Raw genomic sequence first — 27,888 nt, forward strand, 5'->3', positions numbered from 1 at the left:
GTGTATTAGTGGAGTCTGTTACTGTTTGGGGCACCTGGATCCAAGGAGGCCAAACAAGGTCATAGGTTCAATCACCATGAATGCCAATTTTCCTTTGCTGGGCCCCACAGCCATAATCTTTACCCCTAAACCTTAGCCAAAGGCCACATGGAAGACTAGGCCAAAGATATGGAATGAGTCAGCAAAACTCCACTACCATGACTATGAAAATAATTCAAAATTCAAAATCCTCCTGACCAGTGTCAGGATTTTAGCCTTCAAATGTTTTTAAATTTGCCAATCTGCAAAAGAAATGCTTAATTACTGCTTAAGAAGTTGGTGTGCTGAAATGTCATGCAAGTCTTCTAACGTCTTTAATTCAAAAACAACAGTGGTAATAAGCATTATTCCCTGAAAGGCCACTGCTTTTACTGGAACAGATTGTATTTTTATGCAATCTTTTACTTAATAAAAAACTTGCAAGGAGAGTTAAATGTGAGCCCTACAAGGGGACTTTCCAGGATTTCCTTCAAAATCAAAAGGCAAAATGCTCTTAGCAAAGGGTCTGTTTTCATCTGAGTAGTTTCCTCTCAGAAAAGAGACCCATGGTTTTATGAGAAACTCAGAGCAATGTGATACTCCATTTGACTCTCTAAGTAGGGCTGCTGAGTTAGAACTGTTGACAAACAGAAGATCATAGGTAATTATAGAAATTTAAATTAGAATTTCTCAAGGTTTATATGTCTTTGAACAGAAAAGCCTGTAAACATACAACATCTTTCATTGTTCAGAGTTAGAGAATGTTATTTTATTCCTTTGGGTTTGGGGATTTGGGGTTTTTACTACTTTCTAATAAAAATAAAACAGAACCAAGTAGATGAATAAAGCTATCTGTAGCAAAGTGGCCTTTGTTTGCACAATGTTATTATGCACTCAGTAGTTGCCCAATAAATATTAATTGATAATGATGGAAAAGGATTTTATAAACAGATGGCCTAGAAAAAATTCACTGAAAGATGTAGACAGAAACATTGCCCCTCTTTAAGAAAAGCATAACACAGGGATTTCACAAATCCTGCTTACAGGAAATCTCAGGCTATGGTCAGGCAGTTGTTCAGTCAACAAGGACAAAAGACATTTTTTTCATCATCACAAAAACAGCAACATTGAACACTTATCTGCAAATGATTCTGTACAAAGGGACACAAGCAGACTCCTGGAGCCTTAGTTGTTATAATTTATAAAGAAAAGGTAGGCAAGAGGGAATAAGAGCCAATAGCAAAATACACATGGTTTAAACAATATTTTGAGATCTAGTAATACATGGTATGAACACAAAGTGTGCATCAGCCCTAAACCCAACTCACAGTAGCAGTAAGAGTGAGTATCCATAACGTTAACTTCCAATACTTCCACACAAAATCAGGAGAACTTTACCAGAACACCTACACATATGCCCAAAGATAAAGGTTGCTAAAATGTAAAGCGTGAGGCCATAATAAGAGAACTGAAATGCTTCCAAATCCCAAAGGTCTGAATGATCAGAACAATGATCAGATCCTACAAAGAGTATTTCCTAACAGGGTAGGAGGGAGGAAGCTATAAGCCAACTAATCCACTTTAGAAGAATTACTAAACACACACACACACACACACACACACACACACACACACACACACACATTTTTCAAACTATTTAAAAAGTATAAATTAATATATTCCATAGAATTGTAGAGAAAGGCAGTTGAAATGAGGAAGTGAGGGAGCTGAAAGTGCACTGCAAGCATTGAATAACTAATAGATTGAATAATGTTTCTCACAAAGTGAAAGCTTAGCTGCGGTGGTGCACTCCTTTAATCCCAGCACTCGGGAGGCAGAGGCAGGTGGAGCTCTGTGAGTTCAAAGCCAGCTTGGTCTACAGAGCAAGTTCCAGGAAGGCCAGTGCTACACAGAGAAACCCTGCCTCCAAAAAAAAAAAAAAAAAAAAAAAAAAAAAAAAAAAAAAAAAAAAAAAAAAAAAATGAAAGCCAAGAAGACTGACCTAGTGTTACTTACAGCAGAAAGAGGTGATGGTACCTGGGACATCTTACACTATACACCATCTCACCAAAGTGCACTCTAAGGTATCCAAAAGCTAACAGGGATAACAGTGAGCGTGCAGCTGCTTCTATGCTGCAGAACATGTCCTAACCTCCACTTGTTGCTTAGAGGTCTGTATCAGTGGAACAGTTTAATAGGCAGCACTTCCCAGGGCTCCAATGGCTTGCAAAGACTGCCCACCAGGTTTGTGAACCACTAAGCTTCCCTGAATGGAAATAAAAACCCATTGCAAAGCTGATTCCAGAGTCTCCAAAATGGTTTCCAGCTTTGCTCCCAGAAACTCTGGGGGAACTGTTTTACACTGGGAAAAAAAAAATGTTAGAATTGTTTTAGTGTCATGAGACATAATCAAAACCCAAGAAAACAGTCTACAGGCTGAACAAAGAGCTGTGAGGCAAAGAGGGAAACCATGAAAAACCTAAGGAAGAAGACGACAGAACATATCTTGGACCTCCGTATCACAAGCTGTGCGTAAGGGTGTTCAAATATCTTTGCAAGGTAAACCCCATTAATAGCTGATCACTATTTTCCACCCAGTTCCTTTTTATCAGCATGACATTGATGATTCTTTCACATCCCTTACAAAGAACAGCATTTGCTGCCTCTTTGCCAAGAAAAATAATAAAATAATCCATACATAACGAACACAGAAGAGCAAGAAAAACAATTAACATGACGTAAAATGATAAGAGAAAGAGCAGTGGCGTGACTCAAAACCTTGTCAGTCACAATTCAAGTACTTCAGCCGTGGATTGAGAAACTGCTCGACATGTTAGCAAGTTAAGCAAAGAGACAAAAATCACACCCATAAAAACATTTCCCAGACTGACTGGAAAACACTAAGCCCCAGCAAAAATATGGCCTCTCAAACACAAACTCTCCCAACAGCAATTATGAAGAGTCCCCAAAGGCAAGACAGTATCTTAGGTAATCTTAGATCCATGGCAGCCAGCACAGCACCTGGCACACAGCACATGATAGTGCTCACCAAATGAACATCTTACTAGGTGGTGTTCTGAAAATGCAGGATTCATCATTCATTCTTTCATTCAGCAAACACCTAGCATGGACTTACTATTTCTCAGGCACTGTTACAGGGCCACGAGCAGAAGCCATGAAGGGCTAGCTCACCCTCAAGGGCTAATGTCCTGGTTAGGGGACAGACAGATAACAGATAATGGAAAGGGTACTGCTAAAGAAAAAAAGGAATAAATGTAACGAACTCAGAAGGGAAGGAGGGCATCTTTCTGAAGCAGAGTTCTAGAGGACAGGAGGGCATACTGCATGCAATTGTTTCAGAAATCAACTTCTTGTCTCTGAAACCAGGAAGCACACGTGTCCAAATGCAGGAAGTACAGAGCATGCCCACAGAATGGCAAGAAGGCCAGAGTAACTGACAATGAGTACATGGGCCATATGCATGCCTGGATATCAGAGAACTTGCAAAGTCCATTCTCTGCTTCCACCATGTGAGTTCGGGGACCAAACTCAGGTTATCCCTCTGTGCACCAAGCACCTGTACCACTAAGTCATTTTGATGGCTCAAGGTCACTGTAACTGGCCTACAGTTATCAGGAGCAAGAAGAACAGAAAACTGCAGAGAGAAGAAATCAGAGACCAGATCCCAGGGGCTTTTAGTGGAAGACTTTTAGATTTGTTCTATCTGTGGTAAAAGAAGAATGTGACATCACCTGAATGTCAGGCAGGTGACACAGGGGTGAGACTTGAGGCCAAGGGCCTACTCTGTTTGCATAAAAAGAAGAAGACAGAGGCAGAGACAGCAGTCAGCAGGAATTGCAAAGCAGATAAAGAGCCAATTTTCACAAATATTTTTAAATCAGAGTTGACAAGGTGTGAAGAATGAGGGAAAGGCAGACAACAGAGACAACAAAAAACGGAGGTTCTCAACACTTAAAAGAATTGTCATCCAGATGATTTTCCATCATTTTTAGACTATACGTGATCTATTTCTTTAGATGAAAACCACAAAAGGATAAGACTTAACACCTTCTGGAAGTTCGTGGGTCAGAGAGGTAAGATCAGGGAAGCAGAGATGCAGACCCCAGTCTGTGCACACTGCGGCTGTGAGAGGTAACATCAGTGTGACTTGATCCCTATCCAAGCAGGCAGGCGGTGGCCAGGGAGGCTGCAGAAACCTCCTTCTCAGGCCCCAGCTTTAAGACTGTGTTCTTCCTCCCATCCGAGGTCCATCAATTGAGGGAAGAGCCTTACAGCTCTGAATGCAGCTCTCAAAAGCTTCCCCACAAAAGGACAATTGAGTTTTAGAAACAAGCTGTTCCTCCCTTCTTGAGCAATAATTAGTACCTGTTTTAGTATGTGAAAAAAAAAAGAATTCAGGAATCTAAATAATATAAATTAATTAAATGCAGTAAGCAGTGACCATGTCTGTTTATCAAGGAAAATCAAGATCAGCTTAAGGAAAAATTAATAATACTAATTACTCCACTGGAGGTGAATTGACAACAAGGGGCAAAGGGGTCAAGGAGAGAAAGAAATACCATGAAGAAAAGGCTCGTGTGAGATGAAATTTTAGAAAAGAAGTAACGTGAAAAGTGGAAAGGAATAAGGAATATATGAAATGAACTCCCATAACAAACAAAGGTCTCTGCTTTTCTGTGTCTAAACAGAACACCTCCTGGAGGAAGGGAAGAAAAGAGGAAGGAGGCAGAGAGGAAGGCCTGGATGCCAAGTATAAAAGCAGCATAACACGGCAGCTCCAGGCTACACGTAGCAGGTGGCCATACGCAGTGTATTAGGTGCCACTTAATTTTTCAACAGAGTGAAGCAAAATAGTTTCAAATTTAAATTTTAAAATGGAAAATAATTAATTATATTGCTTTTAGTTGCGAGACTTATGTCAAGGACAGTTTCCAGAAATGCTAAGAGCTGGGATATATATTCTGTAGGGAATCCATCTTAAATAGACATGAAACTTGAAGAAACAATGCCTACTGGTTCATCATTGATGGTTCAATACTGACGACTAGTGGTCAAAAAATACAGTAACCCCCCTTAGCAAGCATTTATCCTACCATTTTTATCAAATTTGAAACACTGAATGCAAACTACATGAAATTTTTAATTGAAACATTCAGAAACAAAAAAAAAAACTAAGGGAAAGAAATATATCCAAAGTTCTTTAAGTTTTTATTCTGAAATCCAGCATAATGGGCACATACCTACAATCCCAGCACTTAGGTGGTTGAGGCAAGATGGCGAGTTCCAGATCAACCTCACTATGTTTTAAAACTGTTTTCTAGCCATTATTTGGACAATGTTCCAAAGTGGAAGCCACTCAGGACCTGCTGTTGAACTAGAAGACACAATTTTGTGTCATATTATCTACAACCTCAGAACTGAATGATCTTGCAGAAATAATATGTCAAAAAGGTCTTACTTTTAAAATCCATATATCTAAGGTCTAAACTTTCTAACACTTTTATATAAATGATTCTTGGGATAGTATGGGACTTCAGACAGGTGTCTTTAAGTTTTCAACACAATGTCAGGACCAGAAGCCCATTATAGGAAAATGTTCTTTATATAATATTAATATTATATAATAATAATGCTTGGATGGTCCTAGTTCTGCCACTTGAATCATCTCCTATTAAAGCTCCTGAAGTAGAGTTCATCTTTGCCTTCTCTGGAAAAACCTTTACATGAAGACTATCTTCGCCAAAAGTGTCATGGACAGCAAGGATCTGTACATCTGAAAATACCACTCATCTGCTCAGTGGCTGTTGGCAGCATAACAGTGTACTTCGTGGTTGACCGACCCAGCACTGCGAGTCTCAGGACAAGGGTGGACAGGAGCAACCTAGTCCCTGCAAAGGAGATCACATTCTAGGGAAGAAGACATATGGCCACAAGTGAAAAAACAGCAATTCCAGTTTGTTAGTGCTGCAGAAATGTATACGCTATGATACTCAACAGTGTGACACTGGAGGGCCACGTCAGAAAGAGAGAGGAAGAGTAGAAAGTCCTATGTCAGACAGAGAGAGGAAGAGTAGAAAGTCCTATGTCAGACAGAGAGAGGAAGAGTAGAAAGTCCTATGTCAGACAGAGAGAGGAAGAGTAGAAAGTCCTATGTCAGACAGAGAGAGGAAGAGTAGAAAGTCCTATGTCAGACAGAGAGAGGAAGAGTAGAAAGTCCTATGTCAGACAGAGAGAGGAAGAGTAGAAAGTCCTATGTCAGAAAGAGAGAGGAAGAGTAGAAAGTCCTATGTCAGAAAGAGAGAGGAAGAGTAGAAAGTCCTATGTCAGAAAGAGAGAGAAAGAGTAGAAAGTCCTATGTCAGACAGAGAGAGGAAGAGTAGAAAGTCCTATGTCAGAAAGAGAGAGGAAGAGTAGAAAGTCCTATGTCAGAAAGAGAGAGAAAGAGTAGAAAGTCCTATGTCAGACAGAGAGAGGAAGAGTAGAAAGTCCTATGTCAGAAAGAGAGAGGAAGAGTAGAAAGTCCTATGTCAGAAAGAGAGAGGAAGAGTAGAAAGTCCTATGTCAGAAAGAGAGAGGAAGAGTAGAAAGTCCTATGTCAGAAAGAGAGAGGAAGAGTAGAAAGTCCTATGTCAGAAAGAGAGAGGAAGAGTAGAAAGTCCTATGTCAGAAAGAGAGAGGAAGAGTAGAAAGTCCTATGTCAGAAAGAGAGAGGAAGGGTAGAAAGTCCTATCTGATGGTGGAATAAAGTTATGTTAAGCTGAACTGGAATAAAAATGTTCCAATAAAACAGAAGAAACCACCCTGGATAGGACAGCTTTGCAGAATGACATATGTAAGTAGGCATGCTCAAATGTTTAGAGTAAGGCTGGAGAGACAGCTCAGTCAGTTAAGTGCTCACACAAGCATAAGGATATAAATTCAGTCCCCCACAACGCTCAGAAGAAAGCTGAGTTCAGCAGCACATGCCTGTAACTACAGGGGAGGCACCCACAGGAAGATTCCTCGGGCTTGCTAACTGATCTGTCTCCTGCACGGGTGACCTCTGAGTTCTCAAAGAGATCCTGTCTCAAAAACTAAGGTGGATAGTGACTGATGACACCTGAGGTTGACCTCTGCCCTCCACATGTACACATATGTGCAGGCATACCTGTATGCATGCATGCACATACACACACACACACACACACACACACACACACACACACACACACACATGCACACACATAAAACATGTACAATATTCATTAAAAGTGGACAAGAATCTGAAACTGCAAAGTCAACACAAAGTATAAAACAATCCAATAGAAAACAGTAACAGGAGAAAAAGAGGGTAGATGATAACATTTCCAGTATATCAATAAAGCTAAACTTTCCTAAGAAGGTCACTTTGTTTAAGGCCAGTGATAAGGTACTTATGAGGAAAATGAGCAGAAGGACTCAGATAAAGAGGAAAATTACATGCACAAAGGAGAACCGTGATAGTGCTAGCATCAAGAAGCTCACTATGAGCCAAGCATGGTGGCCCGTACTCACCCAGCTCTCACTCGGGAGGCACAAGAACAGGGAGGCAGATCTCTGTGAGTTCTACATAGCAAGTTCCAGACCAGCCAGGGCTATACAGTGAGACCCTGTTTGAAAACAAAACAATAATAATAGCACTAATAATAATAATAAAACAATCCACCACTATGCACGTTTTTAAAAACAACTGACCAGAAGACTAAAATATTCAAGAGACCACAGACACCATTAGAAAAGGCAAAACTGACAAAAATCACAGGGAGAAGTTGAGCCTGATACACTAAACAGGAATACAGTAGAACAGAACGAGATTGACAGACGAGAGCTACAGAATATACTTAAGCATCTGCATCTCCTATAGAGTGACATAAAATGCTGGACCTAGGAAGGCAGAAAATCAGGTGATGGTTTTACTCTGGCATCCTTAACCCTGATACCAAAAAACCATGGAACAAGGTCAAATAAATTTCGAAAGAATCAAAAATAGTTTTTTAAAACTGAGTTTGAAAACTATAGCTGGGCAGTGGTAGCCCACAGCTTTAATCCCAGCACTCAGGAGGCAGAGGTACGAAGATCTCTGAGAGTTTAAAGCCAGCCTGGTCCACAAACCAAGTTCCAGGACAGCCAGGGCTAAAGGGAAACACTGTCTTAAGAGAAAAAAAAAATTATAAAAGGCTCCTGAAAACTGCAAAGAGACATATAGGAAATCGTAATAGCCACTATGAAGGATTTCAAAAGCACCCTAAAAGAATAGTAAATCAAAACATATGCTAATTCAGTGATAAATTTAAAGTACTGATGTAGTGGGTAGCCATTCCAGCTTTAATCTAGAAGTTCCAATCCCCATTGATGCTTCGGTAACTGTTATGCCTACAAGGCAGGGCCGAGAGAGGACCCCGAAGACCTGAGATCCAGATGTGCTGGCTCTCTTGGTTCCTGGACCCTGGACGCTGGAGGGAGACCAAGCAGAGTTCTCCAGAGAACACTGCTGGACTGCGCTATACCTTTCCCAGACCCTGTTACCTATCCCTTCACTTGTAAGTTACCCCACAAAATAAACCTCCCTTTTAACTACATGGAGTGGCCTTAATAATTTCACCAATATCTGGCACCCAACGTGGGGCACGAACCCATGACCCTCCAGCATCCAGGGTCCAGGAACCAAGAGAGCCTGGGCATCTGGATCTCAGGTCTTCAGGGCCCTCTCTTGGCCCCGCCTTGTAGGCGTGACAGTTACTGAAGCATCAATGGGGGTTGGAACTTCCAGGTCAAAGCTGGAATGGCTACCCACTACATACTGACTTTTAAAAAGAAAATTAATATGCAAGTTTAAAAGTCATAGAGCAGATGATGAAACAATAGACAAAGTTGCTCAAAAAGAGAACTATTAAGTATATTCATATTTCTAGAAGAGCACATGGAAAGAGGAAAGGTATATCTAATAATGCTAAGAATTATCACTGCTTTATAAATCAATAAGCTCTATAAACCAAGTATGCAACTACACAAGACTTTATGTTCGAGTTCTAGCAAACTTAAAGAAATGGATCTCTCTGTGGTAATATTTTATTTGTGCACCCCAATAAAGATTATCTGGGGATCAGAGGAAAAAGCCAGCAACTATATTAAACATAGAGCCAGGCAGTGGTAGCACCCGTCTTTAACTCTAGCATTCAGGAGGCAGAGATTCATCCAGATCTCTGTGAGTTCAAGGCCACACTAGGAACTGAGCAATGCATGGTAGCACATGGCTTTAAATCCCAGTACTAGTTAACCATAGAGCTCTGGAGGCCTGTACAGACAGACAGGAAATGATGGAGCTGGGCAGAAAGAGGAAGTGATATAGCTGGGCGGAGATAGGAAGTAAGATGGCAGGCATAGAAAGGTTTATAGGTGTGAGTATACAGGATGTAGCTCTCTCTTGGCTGAGATTTTCCTAGCGGTAAGAACATGGCTAGCTTCTTTCTGCTTCTCTGATCTCTCAGTTTTCACCCCAATATCTGGCTCCAGGTTTTTTATTAATAAGAGGTTTAGCAATTCATCTTACATCTCTCTCTTAAACAAACTGAACCAGGAAAAGTAAAGATAAAACCTATCCCAACTCACATTTTAAGATCAGTGTAACTTTGCTTCTTTTCTTTTTTTTTTCTGAAAACACATTTTTTCATAGATACATCCTGATTATGGTTTTCCCTCCCCTACTCCTCCCAGATCCTCCCAAGTCCCCTCCCACCCATTCCCACACTTTTTTCTCTCTCTCCTTAGAAAACAAGCTAAATAATAATAATAAATTAATGAAATAAAATAAAATAATATTAGAAAAAGCACCAAAGAAAAAGACCAAGAAACATACATAAATACATATAGAAATCTCATAAAAACACAGAAGTGGAAACTATAATATATGCTCAAAACACCTGTAAGGCAAAAGAAAAAAAGAAAACAAAAAGACCCTGACAAAGCATTATGAGACAAAGAACCTCCAAAACTGGAGTTTCTTTTGTGTTGGCCACCTACTGTTGGGCACAGAACCTGCCCTGAAATGTGGTTTACATACCCAGTAACACTCCATTGGACAAAACAAATTTATCTTTTGCAAGCTGTTATGAACTAGAGATAGCTTCTTAACTAATGTCTTAGTTAGGGTCTCTGTTGCTGTGAAGAGACAACATAACCATGGGAACTTTTATTTTTTTTCTGGTTTTTTGAGACAGGGTTTCTCTGTGTAACAGCCCTAGCTGGCCTCTGCCTCCCAAGTGCTGGGATTAAAGGTGAATGCCACCACTGCCCAACTGACCATGGGAACCCTTATAAAGGAAAACATTTAATTGGGGTGGCTTACTCTTCAGAGGTTTAGTCTATTATCATCCTAGTGGGACATGGCAGCATGTAGGCAGACATGGTGCTGGAGAAGGAGCTAAGAATTCTACATCTTGATCCAATGGCAACAGGAAATGAACTGAGACACTGGGCATGGCTTGAGCATATATGAGACCTCAAAGTCCACCTCCACAGTGACACACTTCCTTTCACAAGGCCACACCTATTCCAACAAAGCCACATTTCCTAGTAGTGCCACTCCCTCTGAGCTTATGGGGGCAATTACATTCAAGCTACCACAGTTATGCATGAGGGCTTGTGTCTACTTCCACTCTCAGCTCTGGGACCCCATTTGGGTTATACCTGTGCAGGTCCTGTGCATGCTACCACAGTCTCTTTGAGTTTATATGTGCATTAGTCCTGTAGTATCTAGAAGATCTTGTTTTCTTGGTGTCCTCCATCCCTTCCGGCTCTTACAATCTTTCTATATCCTCTTCTACAGAGTTCTCTAAGCTCCTGAGGGGAGGGATTTGATGAAGCCATCCCATGCAGGACTGAGTCTTCCAAAGTCTCTACTCTCTGCACACTGTCCAGCTGTGGCTGTCTGTATATGTTCCATCTATTGCAAGAGAAAGCTTCTCTGATGATGACTAAGTAAGATATTGAGCTATTAGTACAGCAGAATGTCATTAAGAGTAATTTTATTGCCAGGCGGTGGTGGCGCACACCTTTAATCCCAGCACTAGGGAGGCAGAGCCAGGTGGGTCTCTGTGAGTTCAAGCCCAGCCTGGTCTACAGCGCGAGATCCCTAGAACTAAAAAAAAAAAAAAAAAAAAAAAAAAAGAGTAATTTTGTTGCTATGTTCCTTTAGCAGAACCGTAGTATTTGACTTGTCCCTAGGTCCGTGGCCTATCTAGTCTCAGGTTCTTGACCACTGGAGCAGTGCTGAGTATGAGTTCCACCTCATGGACTAGGCCTTAAATCCAATCAGATATTGGTTGGTTACTCCTACAGGCTCTGTGCCACCATTGTCCCAGCATATCTTGCAGTAAGTCACCATTGTAAATGGAAGGTTTTGCAGCTGGGTTGGTGTTTACCTTTCTCTTTTCAGAGTTCAGAGTACTTTCCAGTATTAGGAACACTAGTTAGTAGGGGTGAGGGCTCTCAGTAGGCACCAGCTTGACTTCAATGAGTTATGTAGGTGCTGTCTTCAGCAACAATGCCTTACCATCAGTCTGTAGACAGCAATCTCCTGGGTTGTTTGAGGGTTTCCATGAGGCCCCTTTGGCCAACAACTCAATTAGATGTAGCCCATTCTCAGCTATGGATATTTCATTTGCTGATGAGAGCTGTCTAGTTGGGGCTCAATCTCTCCTGTTATTTGGTGATTTAATCCATAAATGTATATATTTTAAGAAGCTTCTACTGTATTAGCTTTCCATGCAACCCCTCAAATGGCCCTTAGTTTTAGCTGTTCCATCCCCTCTTCCCTACCACTCCCTGTTTGAGCCTCTGTTCCAGCCCCATCACCCACACACACCCCACCCTTGTACAATCATAACTCTTCTAGTTCCTCTTCCTAGGGAGATCCACACCTCCCCCTAGTCAATTACTCTATGCCTAACTTCTTTTTTTTTTTTTTAATTTTTATTTTGCAATACAATTAAGTTCTACATACAGGCACAGATTCCCTTGTTCTCCCCCCTCCCGCCCCCTCACCTTCCCCCCAGCCCTCCCCCCATTCCAATCTCCTCCAGGGCAAAGCCTTCCCCACAGACTGAGATCAACCTGGTGGACTCAGTCCAGGTAGGTCCAGTCCCCTCCTCCCAGGCCGAGCCAAGCAACCCTGCATAGGCCCCAGGTTTCAAACAGCCGACTCATGCAATGAGCACAGGACCCAGTGCCACTGCCTGGATGCCTCCCAAACAGATCAGGCCAATCAACTGTCTCACCCACTCAGAGGGCCTGATCCAGTTGGTGACCCCTCAGCCATTGGTTCATATTTCATGTGTTTCCGTTTGTTTGGCTATTTGTCTCTGTGCTTTATCCGACCTTGGTCTCAACAATTCTCTCTCATATAAACCCTCCTCATTCTCGCTAATTGGACTCCCAGAGATCCACCTGGGGACTAGTCATGCATCTCTGCATCCAGATCCCTCAGTAGTTGGATGAGGTTTCTAGCACGACAATTAGGGTGTTTGGCCATCCCATCACCAGAGTAGGTCAATTCGGACTGTCTCTCGACCATTGCCAGCAGTCTGTTGTGGGGGTATCTTTGTGGATTTCTGTGGGCCTCTCTAGCACTTTGTTTCTTCCTATTCTCATGTGGTCTTCATTTACCATGGTCTCCTATTCCTTGTTCTCCCTCTCTGTTGTTGATCCAGCTGGGATCTCCCACTCACCCAAGCTCTCTTTCCCTCGACCCTCGCCCTTCACTACCCCCACTCATGTCCAGGCTGTTCATGTAGATCTCATTCCATTTCTCTGTCATTGGGCGATCCCTGTGTCTTTCTTGGGGTCCTGTTTTCCAGGTAGCCTGCCTGGTGATGTGAGTAGCAGTCCAGTCATCCTTGTTCCACATCTAGTTTCCTGTTATGAGTGAGTACACACATCAAAACAATTATCCACCATGATCAAGTAGGATTCATTCCAGGGATACAAGGATGGTTCAACATACGAAAGTCTGTCAATGTGATACACCATATAAACAAACTCAAAGAAAAAAACCACATGATCATCTCACTAGATGCTGAAAAGGCATTTGACAAAATCCAACACCCCTTCATGATAAAGGTCTTGGAGTGATCAGGAATACAGGGAACATACCTAAACATAATAAAGGCAATTTACAGCAAGCCAACAGCCAACATCATATTAAATGGAGAGAAACTCAAAGCAATTCCACTAAAATCAGGAACGAGGCAAGGCTGTCCGCTCTCCCCATACTTATTCAATATAGTACTTGAAGTTCTAGCCAGAGCAATAAGACAACATAAGGAGATTAAGGGGATACAAATTGGAAAGGAAGAAGTCAAGCTTTCCCTATTTGCAGATGACATGATAGTATACTTGAGCAACCCCAAAGATTCCACCAAGGAACTGATACAACTCTATGCCTAACTTCTGTGGCTATACAGATTGTAGCCTGTTATCAAAGACTTTACAGATAACATCCATATATAAGCAAACACATACCATATTTATCTTTTTATGTCTGGATTACCTCAATCACTCAGGATTTTTTTTCTAGCTCCATCCATTTATCTGCGTAATATTCCATTGTGTAAAGATACAATATTTTCTTTACCCATTCATTCATTGACTGACATCTGGTCTATTTTAAACTTCTGGCTATTATGAATAGAACAGCCATGAACAAGGTTGAGCAAGTGTCTGTATAGTAGGAGGAGACATCTTTTCAATATATGCCCAAGAGTGGTATAGATGGATCTTGAAGTAAATCCCAGCTTCCTGAGGAACTCCCACTGATTTCCATAGTGGTTGTACAAGTTTACATTTGCATCAGCAACAATGAGTACTCCCTTTATGCCATATCCTCACCAGCATGAGATGTCATTTGTCTTATTGATCTTGGACATTCTCACTGGTGTGAGATGAAATCTCAAAGTAATTATGATTTGCATTTCCCTGATGACTAAGGATATTGATCATTTCTTTAAGTGTTTCTCGGCCATTTGAGTTTTCTTTTGAGAATTCTGTTTAGAGCTGTACCCATTTTTAACTGGGTGGTTTATTTTCTTGATGTCCATTCTTTGAGTTCTTTATGTATTTTAACTATTAGCCCTTTAGAGGATGTGTAGTTGGTAAAATCTTTTTCCATTCCGTAGCCTGCTGCTTTGTCTGAATAAAGGTGCCCTTTGCTATGCAGAAGCTTTTCAGTTTCATGAGTCCCATTTATTGACTGTTGATCTTAGTGCCTGTGCTAACAGTGTTCTATTCAGAAAGTCTTTTCCTGTGCCAATGAGTTCAAGGCTATTCCCCACTTTCTCCTCTATCAGGTTCTGAGTACCTGGCCTTACATTGAGGTTCTGAAACCACTTGAAGTTGAGTTCTGTGCAGGGTGGCAAGTAAGGATATAACCTTGAGTCTTAAAATCAGGGAAGGTAGCACAAAGAAAATGCTCTGAACTGATCATAGTAATAAATGTAAATATAAAAATGCTAAAGGAGACACCAGCAAATTAATTCAGCAATGAATGCATAAATACAACATATCATTAACAGTTCTCAGCTAGTTAAGTCAAGCTCAACAACTACTGATCACCAACAATACTAAAAACAATCACATGAAAATGCCATAAGAAAAAACAAAGTAGCTAGGTTCTACATCTGTCAGAACTAGTCAGGATTTTAAACAGAAATAAGGAATCAAAAGACACAAAAATTTCTCCTGTCAAATAAAGGACAAAAGGAAATGTTTAGAGGATCAGTGGTTGTTTCAAACCTAGGAGCAGATACCACACAAGGAAACATTGCAGAAACACAGCAACAGAAGAATAAGGTCACAATCCATGCTGACTGTGGTTCTGTTCTACATTGCCCTTCAGGTTCTACCCATGGAAGGAGACTAATTTGGGAGTTGAGGGGAATAAAAGGGTAATTAAAAACCAGTCCATTGTGCCTCTAAGACTATTAAATAAAAAAGTCACTTACAAACTTGTTACTCTTCTATATACTATAAATAATCAGTCAGAGGCAGTGAAAGGAAGCATCTCATTCCCACTAAGAAGAAAAATCCTAGGGCATCAAGGAATAATTTTAAAGTGCATAGGAACCTCAAATTAACAACCTCTATAAAATATTATTGAAAAACATTATTAAAGACCTTCCATTCAAATTAGTCTACATATTTAATATAATTATGATCAAAATGCCAACAGGGTTTTTCATGGAGCATAATGAAGGATCTTCATTTTCATTATTTACAATACCATAATGAAAGCTATGATGATTAAGACAGAACGATACCAGAATAGCAATAGGCAAACAGATCAATTGTGAGACATACAGGGACCAGACAGATGTAGTGAGAAACTGATATATAATAGACATGGTCTTCAAATTAGAGTAGAAAAACCCAGTTCTTAAACAATATGCTTAGGCAGTTAATAGTCACAGAAAAATATCTCAGGTTCTTTCTCAACTTAAAAAAAAATGTTGAGAAAACCCAAATAACCCAATAATTTTACATGAGCCAAAGTAATAAACAAGAGATCCACAAAAGCACAAATGCAGGGCCAACAAACATGCAAAAGCCTGCTCAAACTCCTTAGGAAGGAAAATGTGATGATCCAAAAATGATTCAACACTTATAGCCAGGCCTCCTTAACCCCCAAGCTGAACTGGTGTTCTCAAAGCCTCATCTCACTTCTGGTTTGCTGGCTCTCAGCTTCCTGCTCAGGCAGCTGCTGTCAGGCCGTCCCTGCCCTCATGGACTCCCTCTCAGAAGCTGTACACCCAAATAAACTCTTCCTTACGTTAGTCACTTTGCGTCATGGTGTTTTAATCACAGCAACAAAAGTGACTCGTCCCATCACCCACACTTAAAAGGCTATGTGGAGAGATGACCTCCCAAACTATAACCAACAAGCCACCCCAATGAGACTTTCCTGAGATACTGTACCCAGCTGCTCTGACTCAGGGATGCAAAGCCTCTGAACAGCCTTACTTCTGTGAGAAAGCCTGTCCTTCAACCTCTGCAACAGTAGGAGTTGTGGTGATGTACTGTGCCCCCCAATATACTGTGTCCCTAAAAAAATTTATCTGAGGATCAGAGGAAAAAGCCAGCCACTACATAGAAGTCAAGCAATGGCAGCACATGCCTTTAGTCCTATCACTTGGGAAGTAGGGATCTGTCTAGATCTCTGTGAGTTCAAGGCCACATTGGGAACAGAGCCAGGTGTGGTGGCACACACCTTAAATCCCAGCACTAACCATAGAGGTCTGGAGGTCTGTACAGACAGACAGGAAGGGACAGAGCTGGGCAGGAAGAAGAAGTGATATAGCTGGGCTGAGAGAGCCAATGAGAGAACAAAACAGAAAAGCATATAGGCGTGGATATACAGGAAGTAGCTCTCTTTGGAAGCTGAGGTGTCAGTGAGGTGAGGTTAGCTGTGGCTCTTCCTATTCCTCTGATCCCTCAGGGTTTCAACCTCGATATCTGACTCCATGTTTTTTATTTAATAAGACCATTTAGCAATTCGTGCTACAAGGAGTGGCTGTGTTCAAACAGGAAATGAAATCTCAGAGCTTGTAGCAACAGAAAGAAGGGAAATAATTCCATAGGAACTAACTCTAAACAAGAAAAGGAAATTGACTTTGCTTCCACCAGTTTCCATGGTTAACATTGCTTCTCCTCACACAGAAAGAAGCGGAGGTCCCTGGACTTTATCGGCCCGTCAGAAGCATGTGGTGTGTCTGGCCTCTCCCTTGGAGCTCCAGCTGAAAATGACTTTTAATCTCCAACTCCTAGGATGTTTTACAGTGAGTCTTCCTAGATTCTCAACTTTTAAGAGTCACAATTTTTCACATTTTAAAAATGTAAAGGAGTACAATGGCTAAAAAAATCTAGGCCCTCTTACCCACCTATGACTTCAACTCCCACCAAAGCCAGACACAAACACACCAGTGACTATTACCATTTAGTAGAGGAATTTCCATAAGCATTTTCAAATATGAAAAAGGAAGCAGAGCGTTCTCCTTAAACATGACCTTTCCAGAACACTCTAAGCCATTTAACTTGGGAGCAAGAAAAAGCCCAAATTAATCTTTTCCAGTTTCCAATGCTCTGTTTATAAGCCACAAGCACCCTTTAAAAATGTATAGGTCACTGCTTACATTAAAGTGACAAAATAGGAAATTAAAGGGTTCTTATCAACAGTGATCCTCTATTGTACTGTCAGAGATGCAATCCAAATCACAGCTCGGCGCCAGCTTTGAGCCAATTGGTAATCGCAACGCACATGCTCGGGCTTTGGCTTCTCGAGAATTGAGGTGGGAAGCAATCTTCCTCTCCCTTCTCTTTGTAATTTCGCGCATCCTGCAAAGAGGGGGAAATAAGTGTGGAAATTTTCTCTAATTTTCTCCTGCAAAAAAGAACAATTGTCACTTCAGTGCTATTCTTATGCTCACCAGATGCAATCTGCTTGCAGAACAAATGTATAAAAATCAAGATTAAATAAAGGGGGGAGGGGGCTACCCACATGCTCTATCTAATTGTTCAACAAAGCATCCTCTAAGTAATTACCAGGTACAGGGGCATGCCTCCTTTTGTGAAATGGAGGGAAAAAATGGAATTTTTTTTTTTTAACAAGGCAAATGTTTTCTTTCAGCTTACACTATATTTTCAGGGTAGAATCTTTTTTTCCTGGTTTAAATTGGCAATGTCTACTAATACTTGAAAAAAATTGCCAATTGATAAAGGTCAGAAATCTGCAACCACATATATTTTTGAAATTTCTAGGAAAAAGCATTTTAAATGAGACAAAAATCCTGATTTGGTCTTATTCTTTGCTTTTCTTGTTTTTCTCATTTTTTTATACTTCATAGATATATTAAATACTGAATAGGAATCTCAATACAATAATTCTCAATGACAGGGAAGAAATATAATCGAAGTAATAAAATAAGAATCTCCACTAAGATAGACAGATAGATGCACAGACAGGGAGAGAGGGAGGGAGGCAGAAAGGTACAGACATACCACAGGAAAAGAAAATCCTTGCCGCAGATCCCATACATCTGGAAGGGATCAATGGCAGAGTTGTTGCTTTGGATCACTATTGGGTACCACCGACAGTGACAACTGTTTCACAGAAAATCAGAAGCATCTGCCCAAATGAGTGGGCAAAATATGATTTGAAAACTAGAATTTTTTTCGAGTCTCCTCATAAAACAATGAGAAATGAATTACGGTAGTGCTGTAGTGAAGCAGCCTGGCAGGCAACCCCACAGTCCAGCGCTCGGCTCTCACTAGCACACGACTTCTGATGTGGGATTCTGAAACGGACACAATACTAGTAGTTTTCTGGGTTCCCTGCCAAGAATCCAAAACCCCAAAATCAAAGGCACCCTATCAAACATCCTATAACGTGACCACTAATGAAAACTAAGACTGTTGCAGAAGTCAACCGACACTCTGTGGCCTTGGTTTTCACTCTGGACCCAGGAAGAACATGACTAGCAAAACTTGCATGAGCCCTGCAGTTCAGTCATAGCACTGGATGGTGCTAAGTAGATCGCTGCAATTGCTGTCCTGTGATTACAGAAGAAAGCATACAGGATAAATTAAACACAAAATACTTACACTAAGGAGGGAGCATGGGCAAGAGGAGCAAAAGCTGTTAGTAAGCCCAGACAGGGGAGAATCAGAAGAAGGGCCAACTGCTGGAGTGGGGAAGCACAGGGCTCAAGATGGACGATCATAAACCCGAGACTACCAAATAAAACTAAATCTCATAGCCAGAACAATGAACCAACTTCTAGAATCAGAAAGGAAGCTACTGGAACACACACTGACAGACACTGGACTCACCGCTGGCTTCAGTGGCTTGATGGCAGTCTTTTACAGAGCACCATACGTGAAATGCAGGCGCAGAAGGCCGCTACCCACCAATGGCAATGATCCTTTCTGACAGGGACCGGCCTTACAAAAGATTGTAAGTTTACCTCTGAGTACAGGTGATTTGAATGCAAAGCCTGAGCCACACGCACAGAGACTCGTTCATTTTGTCCTGGGTGGTTTATGCCCTGCCGTTTTGGCTGTACCTGTGAACAGTGACTTAGGAGCCAGGAATCAATCAGCCCCACTGCCAGAGAAAGGAAATATCTTTAGCTACCGCATTAGAGTGTCTAACCCTGTCTTAGAAAGTTGGCATTTCCCATTTTACTTCAGACTGTGTTTGCAGCACTCCTTGGGTCTAAACAATATAAACTACTTACAAAGGCCCTTTAATGTAAATATATTTATATTTGTCCTGGCTAGGTTTTGTCAACCTGACACAAGTTAAGAGTTACTGGGGAAGAAGGCCTCTCGAATAAAAAAAAAATGCCTCCATAAGGTTTGTCTGTAAGCAAGTCTGTAGTGCGTCTTCTTGAGTGATGAGGAGAGGGCCCAGCTTATTGTGGGCGGTGCCAGTCCTGGGCTTGCGGTCCCAGGTGCTATAGAAAGCAGGCTAAGTAAGAGATGAAGAGCAAGACAGTAAGCCACACTTTTCCACCTCTCCACCAGCTCCTGCCTCCAGGTTCCCGCCCTGACGACACTCAGTGTTGGAGTGTGATCGGAACTGCAAGCTGAAATAGACCGTTTTCTCCCCAAGTGGCTTATGGTCATGGTGTTTCATCACAGCAACAGAGGCCCTGAGACAGCATTATACCTGCTGCCTTCTCAAAACCGTTTCAAAAGAAAACACTGTACACTTTGGCTATATTCGAAAAGATGATAAAGTCAGACTGGTAAGACATGAATATCGAGGAGACCCAATTACACAAAAATTCTTTGTTCGAATTTTTAACATTATAAATCTAAAATTTCAAAATAAAAAGGGATGAACATGTAAAGAGCAACTTCTGCTTCTGAACTGGTTTGACGACAAACTAGTTCACAGATGGGCAAATCTCTGTAAAGTCCAGAGAGCCAATACCGTGAGCAGGAATTCTCTGTCACAACACCTCAAATCTGCCACGGTGTCACACAAGCATCCAAGGGTGGTATTTAAATGAGCAGGAATGGTTGGGACCCAATAAAACTTTATTTACAAAATGAGCCACAGTGTGGTGTTCCCCGGTGTCTGGTCCCTACTGGGAAAACAGTCAGTGTAATTATACTTTAAGTTCAGACTCTTGAGCTCATTCCAGACAATGTGAAATGCTTCGCCAGCATTAACTCATTTCTCCTCTCATCCATGCGATCAGGTAGAGATTATTATTCCCATTTTCTACGGAAGAAACTGGAATCAAAAGGTGTTTAAAAACATAAACAAAGAAACTTGCCAAGGGCACACAAACTACAGGATGGCTCATTCGACACTCTGAACTGTAACTGGATGCTTTACTTCTCTCATGGGATGAATTCCATGCAATGCCATCTGCAACCTATGGAACTGACTGCTTCTTATCCTCCTGACCCCACCGCCCAAGTGTGGGGATTTCAGGTGGGCAACAACGCCACACTCAGTTTATGTGGTGTTCTGCCAGTTGAGCCACATCCCAACCCAGAATTATAACCATTTTAGCAATGACTAACTAACAATCCAAATCCCAGAAAGTACTTCTCCCAAACCTCCTGAAGCTTCAAGGACATGAGTCCCAGCTGATCCTGTCGTCTTTCCACCAGCTCTCTTTCCGTGCGCATCTCTCTCTCTATTTCCTGAAGCCGCCGCTCCACTCGATCTGAAACCTCAATATGAACAGAGAAACAGTGGCGTTAGGGAGCGAGCAGGAGATGAAACTGAGAATACACGATGTCCCAGACACACTGTGGCTAAAGCATTGACTTGTTTATAGAACTCTTTCTAAGGACACCATTTAGGACACCTGGCGAAAAAGTTAACTGAAAGTTACAAAACAAAGCAATCATCAGTATTCAAAATACCCAGACCTCGATCCCACCAACAGGACTCCTAGACCCCACCAAGAGGGCTCAAAATTTTCAACCACCACCACAGTAATTGCTCAGCATACAAACACACTAAGAAAAGAGCGCCCTCTGGTGATGCAAAGTGAAATACCAGTATGCCAATAATTGTCTTTATTACCCAATTCAACTGTCCTATCACTTTCGTTCTTTTTATCTTTTTTATCCATGAGGGTGACAATCTGGAAGACCCTGTTATGAGTGTGCAGTACATCATCCAAAGTACTTTGCATGAGCTTGCCAAGGGTTTCAACTGTGTTTTACTAAAAATAAAAAGTTGAAAAGATCTAACACGAAAAGCAAATATTTAATTAGGACTCAAAAACAAACATGAAAGAATTCTTCTCTCTGACACAAGATCTTCCTTAGAAAAATTCTGTGCAAAATAAAACAGATTTTATATATGTCAGTATATATCTCCACAAAATAATTTACACTGGCAATGTGTATGTCTGGGGTACAGAAGACATTCCTATTCACTTAAAAGAATAAATAAAGCCCTATTATTAAAAATATTTTGTTGCTATTTCTGTTTTCCACAAAAAGTCAAGAACGGTCTGCTCATGGGGCTAGAGAGATGGCCCAGTAGTTAAGGTGCTTGCCACGCAACCATGAGAACCTGAGCTTGAAGCAGCAGAGGGGCAGGCATGTGCAATCCTAGATCTCCTCCAGCAGGATGAGCTGGGGACAGGAGGATCCCCAGAAGCTCATGGGCCAGCTAACCTGAGAGACACAGCACTGAACAAGAGACCCTGCCTCAAACAAGGCAGAAGGGAATGATCAACACCTGAAGTTGTCCTGACTGCCTACGTCAGTGTTTCTCAACCTGTGGGTCACGGCCCCTTTCACAAGGTTTACCCAAGATTATCAGAAAACACAGGTATTTACATGATAATTCATAACAGTAGCAAGATTACAGTTATGAAGTAGCAACAAAAACAGTTTTATGTTCTGGGGTCATCGCAACATTAGGAAGATTGATAGCTACAGCCTTACACACACACACACACACACACACACACACACACACACACACACAGATATCTTTTTAGGAACAGATGGGGGACCTTGCTGGGGTGATAGTAATGCTCTAAATTGAACTGTGGGACAGTTGCACAACTAGATAAATTTACTACAAAGCACTAAATTACACATTAGAGTAGATTAATTTGATGATAGATCATGGCTCAGTAAACCTGTCATTTAAAAGACATATAAAGCAAGGTTTGGTGGTGCATGTCTATAACTCCAGTGCTTGAGAAATGAAGGTAGGGGAGTTATAAGTTCAAGGACAACCCTGGGCTGCACAGGGAGTTCGAGGCCAGCATGAGCCTCAGAAGTCGAAAAGAGAAGGGAAAGGTTTGAACGGTCAACTTGACACAACCTCATGTCATCTGAGAGGAGAGCCTCTATTGAGGAATTTTCTAGATCAGATTGGCCTGTGGGGGGATTGTATTGGTTATTAATTGATGCAAGAGGGCCCAGCACACTCTGAGCAGTCCCATTCCCTGGGCAGATGGTCCTGAGCTGCACAAAATAGCTAAGTTGAACCTGGAATGAGCTATGAATAGCATCTCTCCAAGGTTTCCAGCTTCAAGAGTCTGTTCCAGTTCCTGCTCTGGCTTCCCTCAGTGATGAACTATGACCTGGAAGTATAAGCCAAATAAATCCTTCCTTTTCCTAAATCGCCTTTGGTCATGGTGTTCGTCACTGCAGTAGAGTGAAACTGGAACACCACTCGAATAAATATTTGTTCTCTGTCCTGTTGTTGGGATCTACGCAACACCCATGTTAGACTACATGCAGTAGAGACTAAATCTTGGAATTCCACTAACAACCACCATAGTCACAAAGAGCTGGATCTATGTTTACATTTGGTTTTAATAGGAACCCGACTATAGAAAACTAAAGTAAATTGAAATTTTCTCCATAAATAATCAAAATATATACCCCAATCACTTGACAGGGTGAAATATTGACAACTAATGAACTGAAATTTCCCCTATGAGGGCTATGCAACTTAGATTATCACAATTAAGTGTTAACAGAAAACAGTCACCATAATTCATGCTATCAATAATAACTATTCCTTTCCAGTGTACAGTTTAAATCAAACAACAACAAAAAAAACCCTATGATTCACAAAGAATGAACAAGTCATATTTTGGCATGTGGGGCAATAACCAATACTTTTTGTCTCTCGAAGAAAAATATGTTTCATAAACTTCCATGATATATTTTATTTACTGAGAAAATGCATGATAAACAATTGCAGCCTCAGAATAAAGTACAATAAATGTGATTAACAGCAAGCCCCAACAGAAAGTGAAAGTGGTGGAGTTGGAGGCCGTTTATCTTCTCTCCTCTATGTATTCAATCTTGAAATTCCCCACAGTGACCTGTAATTCTATTTAAACTTAACTCTAGTGGGGAGAAGAGCTGCAGCTTCTGTGAAGTGTAAGGCTCTCACAACAAAGCTACAGCTTCTCTGACAGCATGCGCTCCTGAATTCACACATACCGCCCAATATGTCAGCCAGTCCCAAACTGTAAATGTTGACATCGACTGGAATAAGTGAGTCACAAAACCTATATTAAGCTTTGTACAAACATCATGTGGCTTTCAAAAGGCCTGCTAAAATTGAACGATATTGTTTTAAGCTTTGATTAAGATTGCTGGTTATAATCAGGACTGCATACCAAGTGAGGTTGAAGAAGCCCTTGTTCAAGCCTGGCTTACCAGAAAACCTTACTTATCAGACAGTGCAGAAACAGACAACTGTAATAGATCTTGATAAGAACTGGCAGGTGTGTAATTCAACACAGTACACAATCAGACATCTCAAATTTTCTGGTTTAATAGAAAGGCTCTGCATTAATAGGGCTGGGGGGCGCACAATGGATGCCTGGATAACAGGTTTTGTTTTATATGTATATATACATATATGAAACAACAGCTATATCTGATCTGGAGTAATTCCCTGATGCGTGGCAATGATGATACAAGTGAATTCGGACTTACTTCTAGGGATCTCAACTCACTGTTGTTTCTTACTGGACCCTTACAACACTTTGTGTATACAATAAAACCCTAGAATATATGGAGGATGGTATTTGGCAATTTTACTGCTTTTGGGATATAATTCAAATGAAATGATAACTGCTCACTTTAAGTATCTCATCACATGGAAAATGGTAAAACTTAAGAAAAGTAGTGTGTACTACCAAAGCTAATATTAACAAATTCCAAATTCAAATCAACAACTATGCAACAATTTCAGAAAGAATGTGATGGTGTAAATGGACACAACCATGGTTCACTCAGGTATGAGAACCTCACCAGAATACTGGAGATGTCTGAATGTGGAGTACAGCCTGTTTGTAGGAACTGGGGAAACAGGTTAGTGGGAAAGAACACTTAGTAAATAATCAAGCATGAGGACCTGAGTTCTAATTCTCCAAAACCCATGCAAAAAGCCAGCTGTGGTCCTGGAGGAAAAAGACAAGAGGACACCCACACTCACAACCCCATGGGTGACCCAGATCTGGCCCTGCTCCTTGCTGCAGGCTGCATTCGGTGAGCTAGCCTAGGCAATGCTGGAGAGCTCGCCTTGGTAATGATGATGAGGGAAAGCCGGCAGGCTGACCAACCCAGCTACCACCCAGGCCCAGAACCAGGGCTATGAGTTGGCCACCCCAGAACCCACCTCATGGAGCATGGGGATGGGACAAACCTACAGATCCAAAACTGCAGGATCCCCAGGACACAGGACAACAACAGGATATCCAAGAGGAGCCCCAGTGAGAACCCATTATCAATGGTGTAGCAGAACCCACAGGCTTCACGCCAGACCAATGAGTACTTGCAAGTAAAGATGAATGGACTGAAGAGTAGCAGTGTGTCTCAATAGGCCATGCTACAGCTATCATAAGATTCTTCTCTTTTTTATTTTGTTTGTTTCTTTGTTTAGTTTTTGGGTTTGCCTTTAAATTTTTTTTCCACAGGGGGGTTGCAAGGGCAGAGGGCGGATGTGAGCAAGACCGGGAGATAAGTGGGATCAGAATGCATAATGTGAAATCCACAAAGAATCAATAAAAGTTAAAAGAAAAAAAAAAAGACAAGAAGTCAGCTGGAACTTGATGGCTGCCAACACAACCAAAAAATGGTGAACTCTGGTTCAGTAAGAGACCCATAAAAAAACAAAGACAAGCTTAACTCAATAGAAAATTGAGCAAAAAATACAATCTGGTATTTTATAAACAACAATTTCCAACAGCCCACGAACATTCAAAAAGAAGATCATTAGTAATCATGAAAATGCAAAAGCCACCCATGGTCGACAACATGACTCCTGTCATACTAGTTAAAAGACGACGGAGCTGCAAGTGTCAGGAAACATGAAGAGCTCCACAAATTCCCAGACTGTCCATGGGGGTGAGTCAGTGCATCAGCTCAGAGCTCAATGTACTGCTGTCTACTAAACTTGAAAGCACCCAATGAATGCACTCTGTGTCATGTATGTACCATCAGAGATGCATGTACATGCACAAGAAAGTAACAATAGCTATGAAAGCTGGATTGACTCATAAAAGCCCAAATTCTGAAATAACTCAAGTGTTTATCATGGAATGTTAAAATATATTACAATATATCCATGCAATACTGAGACAAGTAAACAGAACAAGACCCTGAAACAGCACCCATAACCAGCACAATCATAAGAAACAGCAAAAGGAGTCGGACACAATGAAGCATGCACTGAATATTCCGCTTAGATAAGAGTACATAAAGGGAATTGTTAACTTACAGCATGAAAAGTCCAAAGAGCAGGAACCCTAGAAAGGACTGAAGGGCTGGGGATGGGGACGGACAATAAGAAGCTCTCTAAGGATGCTGCAAATGTGCCATGTCCAGATCTGGGTGGTAGAAGAAGGATGTTTAGCTGTGGGAACTCATCAAAACACACAATGGCACATGGAGCTTTCTAGATGTTCATTTTAACTACGATTTTTAAAAACCTGAAAGAGCATGGCTAAGTTTCAGATGTCCTATCAAGTGACAGGTTAAGTTCTAGAATTCATAAGAACTGGATCATCATTTCGTAAGTTGAAGAGGGCATTAAAGTCACATTATAAATGTCTACACTAAGCTCACATTTAGCTAATGTGTCAATCAGACAACGACTTAGACTTTCTTGTCACATAACTATTCAGTTAACTAGAAAGTATGTTCAAACCAGAAAGAGACCTCTTTTAATAGAGTATCATTTATTATTATTGTTATTATATTATTATTATTATTATTATTATTATTGATGTGTATGTGTGTGTGTGTGTGTGTGTGTGTGTGTGTGTGTGTGTGTGTCCATGTCCTGGTCCACCTGTGGAGGTCAGAAGACCACCTTCCAGAGGAGGTTCTCTCTGTCTCAGATGGTTCCGGGGATGGAACTCAAGCTTGCGTGGCAAGGGTGTATACCCATTGAGCCATCTTGCCATCTCCAGAAATGACAGATGATCGAAGTACTTGATGTTTTAAACATTTCAAATTGATAAAATTTAAAATGACAGTGAAACTGATATACCTGGAAAAAAATCTAGGACTTCATGTGACAATGTAAGCATCCCCCACCCTAGTCAGCTACCCACTCCCCAGTCTTAATGGGAAAGAGTCTGTTGACTTCCCCAGAAGACAAATATTAAGTCTGCATTTCCCTATGGCTCTTCCCAAAAACAAGAATAGCACAGAGGAAAGGTGAGTGATAAAGCAAAGTTTTCCTGTTTCTGAAATGGGCACATTTCTCTACGGTAGCCACTGAGTCATCTCTTTGAAGACAGGGGACATCCTTCTCTTGACACACGCAGCTACATTCAAACATTCAAATTCCAGGATGTACTCTACCTGCCCATGGAGAATTATAAACACTAAAAGAAATATAGTCTGCTTAAACAGGAAGTTAAATTTGAATAAAATATTTAGGAGAAAAAAATTCTATTGACTTCTCTTATCTTGGAAAAACAAAATGTGGGAAGTGGAAAAATTGTTCCTGGAGTTGACAAGTTTGTTAACACTTTAGTGAAACTTTCTATTAATATTTTTCTCGAAAGAAAGAAAGGAAGGAAGGAAGGAAGAAAGGAAGGAAGGAAGGAAGGAAGGAAGGAAGGAAGGAAGGAAGGAAGGAAGAAAGAAGAAAGAAAGAAAGAAAGAAAGAAAGAAAGAAAGAAAGAAAGAAAGAAAGAAAGAAAGAAAGAAAGAAAGAAAGAAAGAAAAGAAAGAAAAAAGAAAACCGGAATGAGGGTAAAAATATTATTTGTTTACAGTGTAATGTTTTGAAACTGAGTCTCAATATGTAGCCCAGGCTAGACTAGACTCAAGGATAAAGATTTGATAAAAATAAATACATGAACAATAAAACATGGTCATTAGGAAACTTTCAAACATCACTATATTCAATAAATAGTATATTCATTACATTTCTTGTCACTGTTACCAAGGACCTGACAGACCAGTTTCAAGTAGGGGGATTTTCACATTTGCTAGAACTTGGCTGGCTTTCTCCTTTCTCCCCTTACATTTTGTCTAGACCCTAGCCTATTACGTGCTATCTCCCACATTCAGGGAAGATGTCTCCTTTTAGATAATCCTCCCCAGAACAGCCCTCACAAGCTCACCAGTGTGTGCCTCACCCATCTTCAGGAGCTTCTAAATCCAGTCACATGGACAAGGATGACTAATCATCAGAGCAAACAATGATGACCCACAGCCCCCGTGACTATAGAGTCATGGAGGTAGTCTGAACATACCTAACAGTGAGTGTTCCACAGCCTCCAAATGAAGCAGGTGCACCTCTCAAATACT

The 27,888-nt window shown here is 41.0% G+C and overlaps 1 protein-coding gene and 1 pseudogene across 1 annotated transcript in view; one reads left to right on the top strand and one right to left on the bottom strand.

The window, feature by feature from the left end:
• Cep128 (centrosomal protein 128) overlaps positions 1-27,888 on the bottom strand; it is a 334,023-nt gene that overhangs the window by 255,052 nt on the left and 51,083 nt on the right. The window contains exon 10 of the mRNA XM_059279885.1: positions 20,680-20,796. Within this exon, the coding sequence (XP_059135868.1) occupies positions 20,680-20,796 (117 nt within the window). The remainder of the gene's footprint in view (positions 1-20,679; positions 20,797-27,888) is intronic.
• On the top strand, positions 17,305-19,353 carry LOC131924537 (transmembrane protein 126A-like; annotated as a pseudogene).

Source organism: Peromyscus eremicus, chromosome 14 (genome assembly GCF_949786415.1).
Source record: "Peromyscus eremicus chromosome 14, PerEre_H2_v1, whole genome shotgun sequence".
Taxonomy (NCBI): domain Eukaryota; kingdom Metazoa; phylum Chordata; class Mammalia; order Rodentia; family Cricetidae; genus Peromyscus; species Peromyscus eremicus.